The following is a 20607-nucleotide window of genomic DNA, read 5'->3' as shown; positions in this document are numbered from 1 at the left end:
TGATTTGCCAGTTTGCTTTGACCTTTTATCACTAATTACCGGCTTTCTGTATTCAAGTACGTACACGACACTCCACAAATTTATATGAAAAAATGCTCCAACAATTTAGCAGCTTCAGAGGAGACTCTGAATCTGCATGTCGTAGTCCCTGTACATTGGCAAATCCAATTGTGGTTTCATCCAAGGAGGAAATGCAGGACGTGGCTCTCAAGCACACAACTTGCAAGTCAACAAGGCTCCAGATGGGTTACTGCAGCAGCTACAGAAACGATGGATGGAGGCATGTGGTTTGGGAGGTCACAGACCACCCCACTGATCACAGCCATCATTCACACCCATCGGCAAGTGTCCAAAGTCACAAATACCCAACTCACACCACCAGCTCCCTCTGGATTTTTAAGGGCAGAGAATCACAGAAAGGAACAGCACCAAGGCACAAACATCAACATGCAACAAGGAAAGCCAGCACTTCTCTGCGTGAGCTGGTTTATTGCAAAAATCAATCTGACAGAAGTTTAGGGACAGGTTCTGCTCTTGCTGGCACTTGGGTAATCCAAAGAAGCCAAAATGGGAGCTGAAGAAGACTACTGACAAGCAGAGCACTGAAGACACGACCGTGCCCTGAGCTCTATGGCCACCCACCTGCTACAGGATCCTGCCCCGAAGGAGAACCGGAGGAAGAGACTGAGCGTTTCTCAGCCGCTTCAGCCCCAAACCAACCAAACCAGGTCCAGTCACCCTCAGCAGTGGTTTGAGCCAAGCACACCAATCTCGCCCTGCAGCAGAGGAGAGCCTTCCCAGAGCCACCCCACCAGACTATGTGTGGTGCTGAGCAGCCTGGGGACACCAAGTCCATGTGTCACTGCAGCTGCTTTTGCACGCGCGGACCCAGAAGCCTGGCCTCTGTCACCCAAACACACCTGCACTGCTCAGCCCGTTGTAGCTAACCCCTCACCCCTGCAAAGCAATAACTCTTCCTGATTGTATTTGCCATGCACAAACCCACGAGTGTGTTCCCTTGCTTCGGAGGAGCACCAGCACACCTGCTAGCACATTCCCAGAAAATCCATTTTCCTGTTTGCAGTGTTTTCGCCTCAATTACACACTCACCGTCTGAGATGAGAAAAATAGATCACTCTTGCAGATGCTTTGTCAACTCATCTTTCCTGAAACATCAAATGAATAGATTCAATGAACCCAATAAACGCTTCTTATCTGAATCATCACGCTGGAGCCGTTGATAATTGGTCAGTGAGAAGAGAAATCCAACAGCTAATGCATTTAGCAGAACGGAATATTATGCAATGCTCTGCACAATCCCAATCTATGGCATTTGGCCCAGTTACTTCAACTTTACAGGCTTAAATAAAAACATGTTTTAAAATAAAGTGCAGGTACAAGTTTCCTTCGCCTAGTTGACACAAGCAGAATTTTAGGCTGGCTCCTTCCTTTTTAAGAGTTCACATAAAAACACACACACGCTCTGTCTTCTCAAGGTGCTTTTACATGAAGACTACTGCTCTATTTCACACCTAAAGAACGAAAAACTGAGAAGACATCTTCAAGACCATGGAGCCTGTTGGAGTAGTTGGGAGTTCTGGCTCCCAGAGCCAAGCTCCAGGGAACACAGCAGCCCTTTGCTAGCGACTGGGTTAATAAATAACAGAAGGGCTGGAAAGGGGAATAGAGACTGGTTAGAACCAAGTTCTTGAAAAGCCAAGTCTGGCATCTCTAATGCAGCCTCTGAGGAAGAGCTCAAGGCAAAAGAAAAATCACGTTTATTAAAGGGTAAGAAAAGGAAATGCTTCCCAAATGTGAAGTAGCAGACAAGCTAGGCAAGCTACACCCTGTGTGCTAGGCAAGGGGTGAAAGAGAAGGGTGCGCTCGGAAGAGGAGGAGGAGGGCCCCCTGTTTCTCCCATCTACACTTCACAGGTTGGAGCCCATTTCCAGAAGACAAGGGAAGGGGAAGAAGTGCCTTCTACCAGACAACAAGGGTGACAGCTGGGCAGCCTCTCTGCAGCTGTAACTGCTCCCCTGGCAAGAACAAGCAGCAAGTGAATAACCCACGGGCCTGGCTAAAGTCCCAAAAGCCCCAGGCAGTAACAAAGAGGAGGGGGCTGCTGTGGGATAACTGACAAAGCTTTGGACAAGGACTAGGACAACACGGATTCTACCCCACCTCTGCCTGAGGCTCATTGAGTGGCCAGAGACACCTTGCCTTCCTCACTATCCTGTCTTCATAAGACACACAGTAACAACCAGCAGCTTGGAATAACACATCATTTTGATTGTCAAGTGTGTTTATGAACATTTTTCCCTTTTTCTTGCCTGCAAGCAAACCCAGAGGTACTGGAACAGACAGAAGAAATAAGATTTCACTTCCTCTGCAGCCAAGAATCTCGCTGAAGCCTCATTTGGATTGGTGCTTACTGTAAGCTAAGCTGAAAGGAGATGATGTATTTCAGCAACAATAATTTAATATTAAACATTGTACCTTTGTAACACTCATCATACTGCATTTCAAAAGGCTTACACCAGAAGTCTCATTAGCAAAACCATTAAAACAAGCACACAGCTGGTGGAGAGCATTTACTGTGCAGAAGAGTCAAATTTTTCTAAATTTATAGTGGCAAAATTGGTTACTGATTCCAACATCTGTTGCAAATTTTACATTTACATTCTCCTTAAAAAGTCACTTAGCTCAGAAACATCACACTTGGGCTCTACAAACTGGGTTCCCCCCCCCCTCAGTGACCACATAGATAATCTCTGTGCAAATCAAATGTGTTCTTCCCATAAAAGCAATTGTTACTGTCATATATTCTATGATCAGCACTAAAACATGCTTAAGATGTAACTCAATGTCTTTATGCTATGATTGTAATCACACAGAGCCAAGGGTAAGTCTGAAGAAAAAAAAAAAAAAAAAGACTAAAGTAAACAGCACCAGATGCAAGCCTGCAACCATTTAAAAATGCAAGCTGGCATCTTCATCATCCAAAAATGCAAAAGGAACTACCTGTAAGCAGCGTGCAGATGCAGAACTGGAAGATGGTAAGAGGAGATGTTTTCATATTTTGTGCCTTTCTCTGGACAAACCACCTCTATCACCTTCCAGCAAGAAGTACAGAGCCACAGGCACGCAACTCCGTGCACTGTCAAATGTGATATCCTAGGACAAGCAGAGCTAAAGATTTTCCTTTTTGGTCCCCTTTTTATAGGAAAAGAAAAAAAGAAAAAAAAAGACATTTGCTACACCTTGCCCCTTGCCCACAGAGCTGTGACCCTGTTCCTCTATGAAATCTTAATTCCCTTGAAGTAGAAAAAAAAAAAAACTGAGGGCAAGGTTCTACCCAAGATCTAAAGCAAGAGTTGTGTATGATGTCTAAAGACACAGGTCTAACTAAACTCCAGAAAGCGCCCATAAGCTGTTTCTTTTGCTTTTTCTGACCCTCCTGGAAGGACAGGAAGGATAAGGTTTTGCTTCATCATCAGTTCCCGCAGTGCCATAACATCTATTAACCTAAAGGGTTTTTCCCCCGTTTGCTTTGTGTGTGGCTCCAATCTGTTTAAGAGAACATTGGCACCTGTCCTCTGAGAGTTAAAGCAGCTCAGCAATGCCTACTCGGTGTCTGGCAGCACAGCAAGTCCTGTAAGGTACAGCGTAGCGAGCAGATTGGACAGGATTTATCATGATTAAGTCAAGAAGAGAGAGACAGAAGAGGTGACACCACGTCAAGGTTGGAAGAGTGCTCCTCAGAGCACAGGAGCAACACCAGGGACCTTGCTCCAGTGCTCACCAAGCCCACAAACACCCACGGAGCAGCAGCCGCTTGCTTCAAGAGTTGTCTTACCTCTCTCAACAGGTGGAAAAAAGTATGCTCAGAGACGTTGCAATGTAATGTTGAATGACAAACGGGACAGGTTCTGCTGGTACATCCTTCATCAGCTGTTCTCCAGTTATCTTCAAAGTGCTTGGATAGAAATCTGCAAGCACTTCTGCCATACTGGGTCACCACATCCCCACTTTATTTATCAGCAACTCAGTAGAGGATTACTATTTGTCTCAGTCAACATCCCATTGCTTGGGAAAAATGCCAAATTGATTGCTTTTGAAGCACTTGGTTATTTACGGACAACAAGAACACCAGTTTTCAAAGTTTCTCAACTTAGAGAATCTGGTCTAGTAACACTGAGGGAAACCGAGCACAAAGTCAAACTACAAACTGATCACAAGTCTGACTGCTGGTGGACAAGAGCTCACAGAAAAACAGTTCCTTATTTCCTAGCTCAGACAGCATATGTTTGGTTAATGATATTTTTGAAAAAAGCATCAACTTGATCATAAAACTTCAAGGGACAGAAAGTCAACCTCTTCCCTCCTGAGCTTCTGGACCCTCATTATTAATTTGTACCTCACTTCTCATCTGGATATAGCATTGTGAAGCAACAATGGCTGGAAGAAATGCCTTTCAACTACTGGAACAGAGATTTCTCATCCATATGATAAGAATAAGGATTCACACCCTTAGTGCTTTCTCCAAGCACTTGCCTATCAAGTCAAGTCACCTCTCAATTGTTCTTGTGAACTCAGGGCTGTCAGAGGACAAGACTACAAGACTCAAATGTGACGTTTGGAAAGGGCACATTCTAAATTGCACATGTTAACAGCTTTCTTTTTCCTCTCAATTTAATTTGGAGGGCAGAAGACACATGAGAAGAAACAAATGGAGCCTTCTGGGACTCTACCTGCTGTTTAACATAAACCTGTCTCTCAAAAAACATTTCTCAGCATAGAAGATTTAACACGAAGGCCAACTTGATGAGAATCACTCTAGAAAGGATAAAACTTGCTCCAAATAGTAGTAGACAAAGAGCAGGTTTCTTGCTGTTTGCTGCAGAAAGAAATAACACAAAATATTTTTATCTTTTATTCCTGAACTTCCTTTGAAAATGCTGTAACAACTAATCGCCAACATGCTGTGTGATGCTCCCAAACCACACTGGGAACAATTCCTTATTAAATTCACTCCTTTATTAAGGGCTCAAGAACTTTATGCAGAACTTCAGTTAAAATTATCAAATCTATTATCAGTATAACCACCTCACTAAGGCAACAGATTTGAAACTCACCTCTTTGCCCAGTCCCTTCCACTTCTATTTTTAACAAGAATCACCCTGCTTTTTGGTGGCAGGAAAGAGAACAGCCAGAAGGACATGCTCGTTCCTTTCTCACCTAGGACCGTGTCCTCTCCTCTTCCCTTCTCCCACTCATCTGTTTGGATCATCAACCTTTTGCAGCAGATGTCTCTAACTACCCATCCCTGCGGCACCGAGCCCAGAGCCCCGGGGACAGCCAGCAGACACAAGCGAGCAGAGTAACCGTGCAGGAACAGCACTTGCCAAACAACACAATGGCAAGCACAGCAAGGTACAACTTGTATTTTTAAAAATCTCCTTCACCCGTTTTTATTTTTTAAATGTGCATCCACCAAACCTATCCGTGATTTTTTTAGCAGTGACTCAGATCAGCTGCAATGCCAGCTTGTCTCAGTCTCAGGAGAACTGAATCAGTCTGGATGGTTTGTCCGGCACTGTGAAAATATGACACTTGTATTTTGTTTCCAGATATATTAGCATCACCTTCCCAACACAATGCATCAGCACTTCCCCACCTATTCTGAAACAGGAGCTGGATTTTTCAACAATCAACAGACACATTAGCTTTCACCACCTTTCATTCACCGCAGATCTACAGAACGGTGCTTAACATCACACGTGAACTCCAAACAATGTGCTCAGAAGGAGAAAAGAGAGGTGTTTCTGCCCAGAAGCAGTTCAAGATAATTTCTGGGTACCAGAATCACGTATAAGATTAAAACAAGGAGTAGCTTCCCTAAGACATCTTGCTGTCCCCCACATGTGATGATGCAATACGCAGCTGAGCAGGGGCTGGCAGAACAGTGTATTACCAACCACAGCAACTATTAATCGGCTCTCGCGTTATCAGTGTTTCAAGGACCCTTCAAAATGCAGTTGCTTTGAGGAGAAAATGCAGCTGCTAGTTGAGCTTCTTTTTCCTCTCCTCTTCACCTTGACCAGAGTATTTTTAGCCATATGGACAGACTTGCCAATACTTTCACCTTCAACTCTTTGCAAGGAAACTTCTGACAACACACAGCAATGAATGAACCATATCTATCCAGGGTCAAGAGAGGCAGAAGAAACGATGGGCAAAAGCAAGTTCCCAAAAGACTTTTCCAATATTTTTGCCTTCAATACTTTAGCTCCCCTTCTTTCCACAGCCTCTCCTGCTCACACGAAGAACTGAGTAAGCTTGTACCCGATTTCAATAAGCTCAGAGTTTGGTCTGGGATTTTGCTTAACAAGATCAGCCGGCACATTCCCCAGACAGCTTGATCAAGCTACTCACATGCCTTTGCAGAACAAAGTGTCACTCAATTACACTGAGCCTCCCAGATCTACTAATGTAAGTACATTTGGCAGAAAATGGTCCAACATTGTCATCTCAGAAGGCAGAAAAAACTCATTCAAATGAAACAGTCCCTTCTGTCTGTTCATCTCAGCAGGTAACATGTCAACTTCAGCCAAACTGGTAAACAGAAATACTTGCTTCCATCAGAGCACAGTACCAGCAAACATGAGAGGGAAGACATGCTCAGGAAGCACTATTCCTATCAATTCAGTGATGTCAGGATCATGAGTGCTTCACTAATTACAACAAAAACTGTTCCATGGTAGGCAAAGTTCTGAGCTGACAGCAGCAGACACGATCCCACGGGCCTTCAGGTCACTGTTTGGCTGTCTCAGACAGACACAAACCACTGCAAGCCACTGACAGTGTGAAGGGGCACCCTTGCTATTGTGCTCAAATCCACTGTTTTGGCTAAATGTTGCTGAAATTAGCAGATGTATTTATTTCTACACAGCAGGAGGGCAGCCAGAGGTGGTAAACTCCAGCACACACATTTTCATGTCTTTTATGTACTGTGATTTCAAGGGAACCTTTGAGAACCAGTGCTAAAGACCACATGGGGATTTGTGACTCTTTCTAGGTTTCCCTAATTTCCAGTCTTCCTTCAGCAGCCTCCTTTCAGTGTAAATGCTTCATTATGAAATCTTCTATTATTTTATTATCTCTTAATTTCTCATAACATCTTATATTCACAGCAAAGTTTACTGTCCTATTTGACACACACCCTGTTCTCCTCTTGTCATTAAATTTCTCCCCACATGGAAAACTAACCAGGTTTACTGGACTTTATACACCTTAATGTACAAAACATGTAAACATGCTTCCAACACATCCAGAACCCACTCCACGGTCCATCATAAGCCTCTGTCTTCTACTTTTGTCCTGAGTGGGTAAGGTGCAGAAGAAAGGGGGGGGGGGGAAAAAAATCAAGAAAATTATTCTTAACTGGGTACCTTTTCAGACAAGGCCTTTAAACTGTCTAGAAACCTCTGCCAGAAATCCTTGAAGAGAGGTCGATCAATTCTCTTCAGGCTCTCTTTGGTGCTGGCATCCACGCTGACGTACAGCTGTGTTACTGGCTCAAGGTTCCTTGGAAATAAAAAAGAGAAGGGAATTGTTTTCAGACATGACTGCTAGCTGAATTTGTGTTTTCTACCAAGGCACTCATAAAATACAGTATCTCCAAACAAGCTGTTCTGCTGATCCAGCAGCGACAGGAACTATGCAGTATTTACAGGGAAAACTATCGAAGTCCATTGGTCCATCTCCTCCAGGTGACCATCATCTTAACAGCAAGACATTGCAACCTACTTTCAACAAATAATACACCCCAAAGCTAAGAATGTCACACACAGAGGTCTGGGCTGACATTTTAATTATCTTTTCCTTACTGAACAGGAATATATTTCACTCCAGTTGCTGCAACACCTTCAGGAAGGCTTCCCAAAGCTGGCTGCCAGGGGCTCAGGCGAGGCACGGACAGGCTCTGCTGCTCACCACGGCCCCCATGGCTAAAAGCCATAAAGCTCGGCCCCTTCCCCAAGCTCTACTTGCCCCAGCCCATGGAAAAATAACCCCACTCAACAGAAATAGTCATAATTCAGCCAAGTTTCTACTGCTGGGTATGTTGAACTTACCAAATGATTTTTTGAAGGGAAATCGAAGCTGTTTAGAAAATAAAACCAGGTGCAACCCCCCAACATGTTCTCCTTCTACTTCCAAGGCTCTTATTTCATAAATCCTGCAGTAAAGTCTTTCTGGTCACATAATGCCAGCGAGCACAGCATCTATGAGCCCAACACCAGTAACTCCTAAAAAGATTAAACCTCCTCTACTGTGTGAAGAGCCTGGGTCAAGTCTAATCCCTCCCGTAAACCCCCAGGGTGTAAAGGAGAAGCAGCAGTGCTGCAGCCCATTAGCAAAGGGATAACAAAGGGCATTACGAAAACCAGCCTCAAGCGAGCTCCCATGCCACAGACAAAACTGCTGAAGCCAGTGAATGTAACACATCCACTCGCATGGCATCTTCCACCCCGGTGTCTCCAAGACGGAATGACAGCATCCTAATTGCACCATGTAACTCTTCAGCTTTTAACAGTTTTAGGACAATGTTTTGCAAGTGGTTTTTTTTTTGTGAAGGCTGTTAATGAGCAGGCTATAGTCCCAGCTTGATTTAGAGATGAGAAGAAATTAGAAACTATTGTTCAGCTGCCAAAAAATGCCAATTAAAAATACACCAACCCCCTGCCCTCCCCAAAGGTGACAAAGTGACAAAAGCGTTTGAGTGATGTTATTGAATGAGACCGAGCAGAGCTCTTCAGTGTCCAGAAAACCCCACAGAACAAGCCTTACAAGCAGCTTTGGAAGTGCAGCAGTGACCTGACCCGAGCTGGATTTGGTGCCCAGTGACTCCATGGGACACCCCACCACTCCTGTCCTCAGTGACCATCATGAGATGGAGCCCAAAGTCATGGACCCAAAAGGAGATTTTTGTGGACATTTCTGGACACTTTACAGACATTTCACAGGGGTGGTCCATAGACTAGGGGAATGAGATCTGTGTGTTGTATCAAAGGATGGGAAGGGGGGGTGGGTAAAGGGAATGTATTGGATAGTGTCAGACCTGAGCATGATGTAAATGGTGGGGAACAAGGAGTGGAGAACAAGGAGTGGAGAACGTACTGGTTTAGCCAAGATAGAGTTAATTTTCGTCACAGTAGCCAGTACAGGGCTGTGTTAGGATTTGTGCTGGAAGCAATGCTGATAACCCAGGATGTTTCGTTACTGCTGAGCAGTGCTCACACAGAGTCGAGGCCTTTTCTGCTCCTCACCCACCCCACCAGCGAGGAGGCTGGGGGTGACAAGGATCTGGGAGGGGACAGCTGACCCCAGCTGACCCCAGGGTTATCCCATACCATACGAGATCATGCTCAGCATATAGAGCTGGAGGAAGAAGGAGAAGGGGGGGGACATTTGGAGCGATGACATTTGTCTTCCCAAGTCACTGTTACACATGACAGAGCCCTGCTGTCCTGGGGATGGCTGAACACCCACCTGCCCATGGGAAGTGGTGAATGAATTCCCTGTTCTGCTTTGCTTGCATGCACAGCTTTTGCTTTACCTGTTAAACTGCCTTTATCTCAACCCATGAGTTTTCTCACTTTCACTCTTCTGATTCTCTTCCCCATCCCACTGTGGGGGGGAGGGGAAGTGAGCAAGCAGCTGTATGGGGCTGAGTTGCTGGCTGGGGTTAAACCACAACATTCAAACAGCCTGTCTAAACCTATTCTTGCTGTATGTATTTAGACAGAAGCCCAGAACAAATTTAACAATTTAGGTTAAAAAAACCTGTTCTGTAAACAAGCTTGTCTAGACTGGCAGCCCAACACCACAATCTTCAAAAATGACCAAATCTTCTAGGTGTAAGTGGATTGAAGTGTTCAGTTTCAAAGAACACAGCCAAAATACTCTTTTCTTTCCTTAATGCTGCATTTGCCTAATTAAAAGAGGCCATGCTAAAGATGGAGCGAGTGTTTTTCAAAATACGAGCTGATAAAAATCTTCTCTTCTTTGAGGATATGAGATGTAAAGACAGGCAAGAGCCAACTTCAACACCATCATACTGGAGAAAAGGAAGGAACTAGAAGAGATCCCAGTAAGGGATTTCTGCCCCATGTTGCTCCAAAACTGAATGGTCCACAGGGCTCTGCCATGGCCGGGACTGGAGCCGGGATGACCACGTGCATGCTCTGCCAAAGGGGAACAAGGAGAAAGGGTCACGGGTCCAGTGAGCACCAGGGAGAAGCAGAGCACACAGTGATTTCATAATTAACAAGAAATTTAGCTGCATGGCACTAGGATGGATTTTCCAACATTCCTCCTTAATTTTTGGTTGTAATTTCCAAGCTAGATTAGACCACATCCAGGAGATCAAATTCACGGCATTTACCACATATGAACTTGGGCAGAAATCATGACTGAGTAGCACAGCACAACTCAAGAACAATAAATTTACTTCAGGCCACCAGCCATGAGGTGGTTTCACAAGCCAGACAGGACACAGCCCAGTCAATGACATAAAGACCAGAAACATCTATATAAAAATAATAAGAAGAATTTGCTTATAAGCAATAATAAGCATCAGCTCATTTATATTGATGCTCATAAATGCAAACACATACACAAGGGCTCTTGTTCACAGCCACTAATCAGAAACAAGAGGAGGAAGAGGATAAGAGCAAGGTAACTGTTCAGTTCGAGCTCACGTGCTATAAAACCTCCTTTATGAAAACATGTGTGTGTCTGGAGGCAGATGAAGCTGCAGTTCAGATACAAAAGAAGGAGAAGAAGAGAGAGGAAGGCAGAAGGCAGCACTGTGCTGGAGACCCAGACAGGGGGTCTGCAGAGCCAGAGGGCCCCTCTCCTAAACCCAGCAAACACCCCAGGTCATGCTCTCCCTTTGCATGCTGGATGCCAGAGGTCATGCTGCCTATTTTAGGACTTTTAGACTATAGGTCCCCTCTGCTGACAACAGAAAAAAGTGAGCTCGGTGCATACTTCAGAGCCCATATTAAGCAAATCATTTGCTTTGATGAGCCAAGGATCAGTTGCAATTTTTAAGACAGCAAGACTAGCAGTTTATCACTTTCTTTTTTGTTTCTTTTTAAGAACAGTCAGCAGATACCAAGAAATGCAGCTTCAAAATATAGCATGTGCTCTCTTTTTAAATTGCTATTTTTAGGAAAAAGCAATTTCTGTCCATCAGGCACACAATACATGACTTAAAGTAACTCGATTACACAATTATTCAATCATTTGGAATGCCTTTGTAGTGTATAATGACACACTCAAAAATTGCATGCCCTCCTCCCTCACTGCCATATTCAGACCACGAGAAGGAAGTAAAAAGGAAGCTCGACCAGAAAGCGCTAACATGGAGAGGCACTGAGCTGAAACGACAAGCTGAGCAACGTACCAAAACCACTCTGCGTACAGCTCCTCTAATGTGTTCACATAACTCCAGGGATGGACTTTGTCAGCGTTATTAGCTGACAGCACTCTGATGAGTTCCCAGCCACCTTGCAGCTCACACTGCATGCTGCATTTCCGTGCCACATTACTTCATATTTTGTAAAAAGCAGCCTGGATGCTCAAGAACATCAGAAACAGGGTTTCTCTGCATTTGTAAAAACTTTCTCATCAGAGTTCATTAAAACATTGTGAATGTTTAGCTCAAGTCCCCCTGAGAGGAGGTTAAAAACTACTGATCCCACTTTTGCAGACGAGTGTGCGCTTTTCACCTGTTCTCATCCTGCACTCTGGGTCCTGCTAGAGATGCTGGTCTGTACAGACCTTTAGTTTGAGTCATTGCAGCTAGTCCTACAGAATTAAAGAAGAGATCAGACCGCAAGAGAAGCACACAATCCCAAAAGGCAATTTATGAGTTCAGTCTCTGGCTCTAGCTGTCAGAAACACTCACACCTGCTATCCACGTCCCCAAGCACAAAACGCAGCTCGCTCGCCATTCTCCTTCCCTCACACCTCCAGGAGGTACTACATCACATTCTCTTCACTTTCAGTAGTAATCACACTTTAAGAGATACAGAAAAGAAGATCAAACTGGGAGAAAGAAAGAGATGAGAAAGAGCATGGGACAATTAGGTTTAAGAGCAAACAGATGCCAAATGGACTTTTTCATTGTTGGTGCTCATGCAGAGCTGACTGTGATGAGGGATAAAATGGAATTAAAACACAGGTCAGCACTCAAATGTTTTAGTGGGGAGATATTTTGTCCAACTCTTACCTAATCTCATCTGGGAACTGTGCATTTGTGACCAGGAAACTAGAGATGCCGTGCTGGTGCAGGAGCTTCACGAAGCGGTTGATCTCCGGGTACATGATGGGCTCTCCCACCAGCGAGAGCGCACAGTGCTTTGCTGTCATCGCTTCCTCAAAGCGATCTGCTTTTACCCCTGACACACCTGCAAAAAGAGGGAAAACAGGCTTAAAACAACTAAATCCCCCTCCCAAACCATGCACCCATATCTGAAATACAGCCTGGCACACAGAAGTCTGAGCAAAACCAGCTGGAGCCCTCCCTAACCAGAGGGGACACCAGGGCACAGGCCAGTGTCCACTGAACCAGCTCTGCAGGAATCCACAAAACAGCATACACCTGGACACGCGGAGCTCGGGGCTTCATGTGCCCTGGTAACTACTGCAAACAGTTTTCTCATAACATTTGAGTGGAGCTTTCCCTTGCTAAGACCTCAGTGATGCTGCCTGAATGCCAAGACAGAAACGCAAGAGCCAGTTCAATGCCACTTCAAGTCAGCATCTCAAAAAAGAAAATAAAACCAGGTTATGTCTGTCTCCCCTGCTCACCCCCGGTCACTCCTCAGCCCCATGAAGACCAGCACCCAGAGGAGCTGGGCACATGTTGCTGAGCAGAGCACCAACAACCAGCCCTGGATCCATACTGGCACCCTCATGAAACGCAACTCCACAAAGGATGCATTCAAAAAGAAAACGCAACACATGACACCATCCTGAACAGTGAGAGACATTTCAGAACAAAGAGGAAAACACAAGGAGCTCAACTGTAGCATCCACGTGAAAATACTACCTGCAAATTTAACCAATCTGAGTCACATTCATCCGTCCCACAGGAAGGCAGGGAGAGGCGAATACTCCTCCATCCCATCCATATCTGACCAAGTGCTCAGGACCCCGTATGAAACCAAACGACTACAAACAAGCTTTTGTTCCAAATATGTCACTTCACATTTCCTTGATGTGCCTTGATGTACTTTAATAATATCTGAGATTTTGGACTGGGGGTTGGTCTGTTTCAAAAAAACAAAGACTTGAGTTTGAAACCAGGTCCTCAGCTCACCTCTCGTTGCCTAGACGCTGGAGCTCAAGCAGTACAGAAAATTACATGCTATGCTGCAAAGCCAAGATAAAAAGAGGTGTTCGTGGATATTGCTTCAGCCTCACATAGAAAAGCTGGTTTGCGAACAGAGCGAAGCTTAGTGCATTTTAAACCAGCCAGGCTCAGTCCGGAATAAGTGACAGGACTAATGTTTATTCCGCAGAAACTTGACAGTACTAAATGGGTGCTTTATTGGAAAAGAAAGCAGCATCTCAACCACACACTGAGATTAAAGGACTAACTTTCGTATTCCTAAAGCTACTCTAAGTAATTTTTGGAATTAATTAATTTCTCTCTCTCAGCATCTTGCAATTGGACTAAATAATTACCATGCCAGCTCTATAAGTAGGCAGAAAAAAATTCCAACATCATGTAAAGTTTGAGAGTAACTTTCTCAAAATGGTTTACATCAAATCTCGCATATAGTAAACACACTGCAATCATTTGACCACACAAATCACAAGCTAGACAGGGATACACTAAACAGGATTAGCGAGTATCCCAGGGAGCAGACAAACTCTCCTGCACTTTTTGGCTGTCATAGCACAACACTCAACATCTGCTCCTGTAGATGAGCTTCCTTCTGCCTTCAGTCAATGAACTTCAGCGCAGTCAGAGCGCGGGCAGATCTGGTATGGTATGCAGCAGGTCCAGCACAGGGGCAGGAGCTTGGAGCCATCGGAACTTGAGAAGCCTCTGCAGGAGTCAGTGGCACATTGCTGAACTCGGATCTCAGCAGAGCATGCAGCCAAGCCTCCTTTGATCAGCACATCTCCTTTGAAAAGCTGAATCCAGCTGTTCTCCTACTGGTGCACTTTAAGGGAAAGAAAAGCATCACCTGGCACATCACCCCAGAGAGGCTGCCTGTTGACTTCAGGTGCCCCAGTGCAAGCACCTCTACACCAGTCGTTAGAAGTGCTGGGTGACTGGGGAGACAAGGAACCTGCTTTATCCACTTACAGCAAGACACACAGGTAGTCTTAGCATCCTAGTTCAGCTTATGCATTTGTTTGTTTGTTCATTTTTCCCATGAGTTGAACCAGGGCTGTGTTATCAGAGACTCCCACTCTCCTGTTTTTGAATTATGTTTCCATTCTGCGTGCACCCTTCGCAAGGGCACAGAGATTTACTAGGCACTACCTAGGAGATGTATTCATCAAATAAACTACTTCACACCTTCCCACCCTATCAGTAAGAGTTCTCGGAGTAACTGATGGAGAGACATATGTGGCACTAACTAACATCGGTGGTCTTCAAAAACAGTACAAACTATGACAACAACAAGAGAAGATGACATTATTTCTAAAAACTTAGAGGATAGAGGACTATCCTCAAGGATATCCTATAGGATAGAGGGTCCCTAAGAATTTTTCTGTTTCTTCAGAGATTTCCTTTTTAATACAACGTGTGGAACTTATAAAGCAGCAGACTAGCTCCCCACTCCCTCCAGCACATGGAGGTGTCTGTATTTGTGTACCTGAATGCAAAGCCACGGTAGCGCTACTAGAAAGAGTAATGATTTATTCAAATTGCTTTGGGTATTATCTGAGCAGCACTCAAGAACTTTGAGGGCTCTCTAGCTAAGACATTTTCCTCGTGGCCCTCTTCTCTATTAGCCCGAACAGTCTGGTCCGCTCTATGCTGTGGTCAGTGTTCAAACATCTCAGCAGATGTGTGCAGCACCAGCCTGGAAACTCCTCTGGGGTCCCCCAGACAGTACCGTAGAGCCCACCCACAACCTCTCCTCCCTCTTCAACAAAGCATCCATCCTGCTGCTCAAGCCTGGGGGTAGTTTGTGGGGTTTCGGTGGTTTTGTTGTTGTTTTGGTTTTTGTTTTTTCTTTTAAAATCAATTATAACAAAACCTGACCTCCTCTTTGCAGAGTGCTGCTAAGTTTGCTGGAAGCAGACAGTCGTGTTTTCTGCCTGAGGCACGTCCAACCTGGACAGAATATAGTCCTGGCACGGCACGCCGGGGACTTTCATCCTGCAAGAGACGCTGCACATCTTTTAACTCTCCTGGCCTCAGCTTACCACACAGTATTTCAACTCAATTTTGCTTTCACTGATTCTACTCTAACAATATTTTCACACACACCTGAGGGAAGCGACAATGTAAAATTCACAAAATGTAACAGAGAGCTACTGGGCTTTTCTTACTGTTTTTTCTCCTCCTTAATAAACCTTTTGCTCTTAGGCTCCCAGGACAGGAAGCATGTTGCCATCTATCACTCTGAAAAAGTAACATCTTTTTTTTCCCCACTTCGCAGCACAGTTCTAGTCCAGAACCCTTTTTTGGTGTGTTTTAATCTTTCTCCTTTCACAGTTCCAGGCCAAGGGTAACTGTGCTGAGGATAAACATGCAAATTTCAGGGAATATTTAGGAATTTGTTTAATGGAAAAATAAACTCCAAAAGACAAAACTAGGATGTCCTTACAGGCCTCTGGACACTTTGGGAACATTTTCAGATGCTGCCAAGTCCGTCTATAATCTTTCACACTCCCCAACCCTTTTTGGGAAGACACCAAGTGGTAGCAAGGGAAGGAGAGAGTTATTCCAGTCTGGAGTTGGGTTTAAACAGGTTCCTGTACTCAGCTTTCAGAAGAAGGTAGGGCTTTCGAGCATCTGCAAAGTAACTTCTGCTTCTCACCTTTCCCCTTTCCCTAGGGGGAACAACACACATTTCTGCCATACAGGGGCAACGCTGCCATCCCACTGCACAGCTCGAGGGCAATTCCTGCCTTCAGGACTATACCCTCAACACTCCATCAGCAATGGCAGACGGATCATCGCTTTACACAACCTGTGTCTTCTTTCCAGGCAAATATAAACAATGAGTTTGAGTCAAGCCCTGCCTCAAAAAGGAAGGGCACTGTTATTGTTTAAGACTTTCAGTTTTAATAATCACAACAAAAGTCACAGAACTACCCATTAGGAGGGGCTCCTGCAGGTGTCCAGTCCAGCCTCCTGCTCAGAGAGGACAACTGCCAACACCACACCCAGAGTGGTAATAGCTTTACTTACGAGAATTTAAAGCCTCCAAGGTTGGAGGGTCCTCCACCTCTCTGGGCACCACCTTGGCTGAACAAGCTCATTTCGATGTCTCACCTGGCCTGCCCAAACAGAAACCCAAGGCTGTTGTCCCTTGTTCTACCATGGCAGGAGAGTCTTCCAGCACAGACCGACATGGGGCTTAACACTATCATGCAGAACTTTCCCCTTCTTGCCGAGCTCCACATGCATCTGTCGGCTCAATAATCATGTTTCTCAAGGTTCCACTGCAGTAAAGCTGTGCCATTGAGTGTGCCTGCCACCACCCGTCAATTAGTATCGCCTCCAAAGTTTCTGAGGGTGTATTCAATCTCATCACCCCCTTCATATGTTGATGGAAATTCTGTACAACATAGGTTCCCAGATCCAGCCCTGAAGTTATCAGCCAAACAGACCTCAAGCAACTGGTCACGATCCTTTCAGCAGGCTCAGCATGCCTTAACTCAGCACTCTCCCAGCACTGCCCCCATGGCTGCAGTGCAAACAAAACACTGCGACCGGCAAAGCACAGCCAGGGCTGGTTATTCCAGCTGCTCCCCATCCAGCTCAGCACAGCAGCTCCAAGAGAACTGCCTTCCCTGGAGCTGCTGGTTTGAGAGCGCACGATGATTCAAACCAGCTATTTGATGAAAGTGAACCTCATGAGGACCCGACTTGAGTTATTTTTCCATCTATTATATAACTCTAGTGAATGAGACAGAGCAACTCTGCTCTGCTGATAGAAGCAGGGTTTTTGCCTGTCACATTTTTAATCCATTGGGTTCTCTCTGTGCACAGCCAACATAAACAAATGAGTTCCCAAAATGACAGCCAGGACTAAGGCTCCTCTCACACATTTTATGGATGCTTCATTCTACTCCTGCTCACACAGCCTCTGCTGTCAGTTAGGAAGAGCAGAGTCCTAAACCTGTCCTGCCAAGTTGGCCAGCTCTCCCAGAACACAAAGCTGACCTTGTCAGACTAACCGAGTTTACCACATTTGGGGAAAAATTTTTAAAAGCCAACCATCTCTCTATATATAGATATATAATGAATAAATAACAAACTCACAAGGAGTACATCTGGAAAGCTATCTTTCAGTCATTTTCAGAGGTGCTGAGCAACTGCAGCTTCAGTCACAAACGTGTACTGAATAGTTCCTGAAAATAACAACACCCTGAATGCTACTGCTCACTCAATGAGGAAAAATGCAGTCTAGAAGTTCCAGAGGTAATACAAAAGCTCCCAGGTGAATAGGGCTGGACAGTACATTTCCTGTCAGGTTAGAGGTTGATTCCTTTTGCCTTCTACCTGAGCTCACTTTTACAGAAGAATCAAGATTCCTTGTCATCCAGGCTAGCTTTAACCACTGTGGAAGCCTCCATAAACCCTGAGGAAAAGGATATAACAACCACCAGCATGTGCAAGAGGCAACTCCATTCTACTCCCTCAAGGCAGCAGTACACACCCAAGAGCTAACTCATGTTCCAATGTCAAAAACAAGGCAGAACATCTCAGAAAACAGTAAGTATGCCATTAAAGTTTCTTCCCACTTACCCATCTTACCGATATTATACATATGCTACTGCTGGTTATCTTCCAAAGGCATAATTAACAGAGAAAAAGTGTGAGATATTACCTTTGAACTGCTTGATCATATTCTGATGGTTCTCAATAGCCTCCTGCAAGATCATTTCTGGTTGGTCCATCTTCCATCGCCACTCTGTGCCCACTGGATTTGTATGATGTCTAAAGGAAAAAGAACCAGTTACTGAAATACAAATGCAAAAAATAGAAATAAAGTGTTAATTTCTCTGAGCCAAGTCAATCGCAGCATAAAAACCACTGAGCTTCCATCTGAGGGACAGCTTGTGTCACATTGGTTTAGGAAGTCAACCTTGCCTACCCAGAAAGGACCACTGTACCCACAGTTTTTCTTCAAATATGGAAAAAGCCTACCCAGGCAAATCCACCACTCTAGTACCCAGAAGGTATCTGAAGTTTCTCCCTATTCCCTTCTTTATGGGCATGAGAGGATGTTACAAAGCCATTGTAAGTTGTCTGGACAGAACACACCCTGACCAGAAAACAAAACACTACAAGCAACTGGTGTGGTACCCACAGTGACTGTGAGGTTACCTCCTGTCTTCATTCTTCCAGCTACACGGGTGTTAGGACACGATGCCCAGCATTTAGCTGAAGGAGAAAAGACAGTGGGAAACACTTTCCCAGAATGAAGTGGCTGGTCCAGTGCCTGAAGACAATCAAAACACTCCCACTGACTTCTCCAAGTGAGGAAAACCTGCAGCTCCACACTTTGACAGTGCTAAAACACACAAATTCTAGACCCAGCATCAATAAAAAGACCCTTTGGCCCAAACATTTCTTCAAACACTGCTCTCAAACTGCTTTACCATCTCAAAGAGCCTTTAAGCTAAAACAGCTTTGCTTTTTGCATTTCCTTTTTTTCTGTCTGCCAACATGGAAAGTTTTCAGAATGCCAACTATAAGAAGGCATTTATAAAACTCTTACATGTTTAAGTACATAACTTGTACCTTGTACATTTAATAGGGCAAGTTAGCAGAAAATCGATAGGCTTGTGATGTGCGCTGGACAGCTATTAATTATTAGTGTCTAACAGTCCCTGAATTTCTAACACATTCTAACTGTTTAATAAACATACCAGGTCACATCTACAAAGCAGCCTAATTGGCAAAAAGCAGTTTCTCTTCTAATAGGGGGAAAAAGCAATGTCTCGTGGCTGATGAGATTGTTACACAGTCCCCGGCACAGACAAAATTTCCCTGTCACCTACCGATTCCCCTGCAGGCTCCCTGACCCTTCGCATCATCCGCCTCAGCAGCTACTCAAGTCTTGAGCAGGTAATTGTGCATGGTATTCCTTCCAAAAATAACACAAGAAAAAAAAATCTCACCCAAAACCACACACACCAGAAAACCCTTATTGTATTAGAGATTCCAGGTGTGAAACAGGTTTGATTTGATACTTCGAAGACAAGCCATCACTGCCACAGCACCCAGCCACCACTGAGCAATGCAAGATTGCACGAAACATGATGGGGGGCCCCCAGCTCCCTCCCGCTCTCCCCAGGCTAGCAAGACAAAAGGATTGAGAGCAGCTCAGCTGTCAGGCTCGGGTTCTAAGTTTTACAAACCTGTCATATCAACTCGTTCGATATCATAGAATCATTAAGGTTGGAAAAGCCCTCAAGGATCATCAAGTCCAACCGTCACCATGACATTTCATATTTCCCTGAAGAATTTAGCCTCTGGAGTGAAGTTACTTAACAAGAAGCAGCTTTTGTTTTAATCTATGTTTTCAGTTTCTTCTTAATTTTTTAAAGACCTTATTAAGTACCTCTCCTACAGAAGATTATTAATCTCTTCATTTTGCAAGGCTTACTGTGATCACTGGCTTTTGGCCGCACACTTATTTAGACTGTCTGAACAGAACCTCAGCTGTTGTCTACGGCACAAGTTAAAGCTGAAACCTTCAAGCACAGGTATAAACATCATGAAGTCACAGAAGAAATATGAACCAATTTCTTTATGGGATATTTCACTGTCTGGTCTGCCTCCTCCTCAGATGCAAAAATAATAAACCCTATTAATTTAAACCTTATTTAGCTGTTCCATCTCTCCACAATAATTGATTGGGGCTTTAGACGCTCTGCCAGAAAAGATAATCAAATCAGGTTTGCCTGGTGATTGTGCAGCAATACACAGTGTCAGAAAGCCTTGGTCCCCTGCACTTGCTCTAATTGATTAAAAGATTTGGTCACTCGCACATTTCCATTTAGACAATTAAGCTAAAGAGACACTACAAACACAGCAGGACCAGCTGAGAGCAATAATGGACAGTGACAGACTGTTTCTGTACTGAGAATTACGACTTAGGGATGTTGCAGTAATTAAGGTGTTTCTTTCCCCCCCCTCCTTGCTCTTGATAGAACAGCCTCAGGAGTTCAGGACAGCACGACTGCTGCTTTGCGGGGGGAACACCACACAAGTGAACGATCTGCTTTTCCTGCCCTCCAAAGAAGCTGCCCCATTATGAACCTGCATCGCCAAACTCTCAGCCAGCTCTCTGAAGGGCAGAGGCAGGGCAGCAGGAGCCAGCGGTC

The 20607-nt window shown here is 44.6% G+C and overlaps 1 protein-coding gene across 1 annotated transcript in view; it reads right to left on the bottom strand.

The window, feature by feature from the left end:
• Positions 1–20607, bottom strand: part of TYW1 (tRNA-yW synthesizing protein 1 homolog (S. cerevisiae)) — a gene marked incomplete at its 3' end in the record, with an annotated part of 66139 nt that overhangs the window by 12895 nt on the left and 32637 nt on the right. Inside the window, 3 exon segments of the mRNA XM_010080385.1 lie at positions 7452–7587; positions 12302–12479; positions 18102–18211. Of these exon segments, the coding sequence (XP_010078687.1) occupies positions 7452–7587; positions 12302–12479; positions 18102–18211 (424 nt within the window).

Source organism: Pterocles gutturalis, unplaced genomic scaffold, assembly GCF_000699245.1.
Source record: "Pterocles gutturalis isolate BGI_N339 unplaced genomic scaffold, ASM69924v1 scaffold14079, whole genome shotgun sequence".
NCBI classification, from domain to species: Eukaryota; Metazoa; Chordata; class Aves; order Pterocliformes; family Pteroclidae; genus Pterocles; species Pterocles gutturalis.
This window is presented reverse-complemented; position numbering and strand designations above follow the sequence as displayed.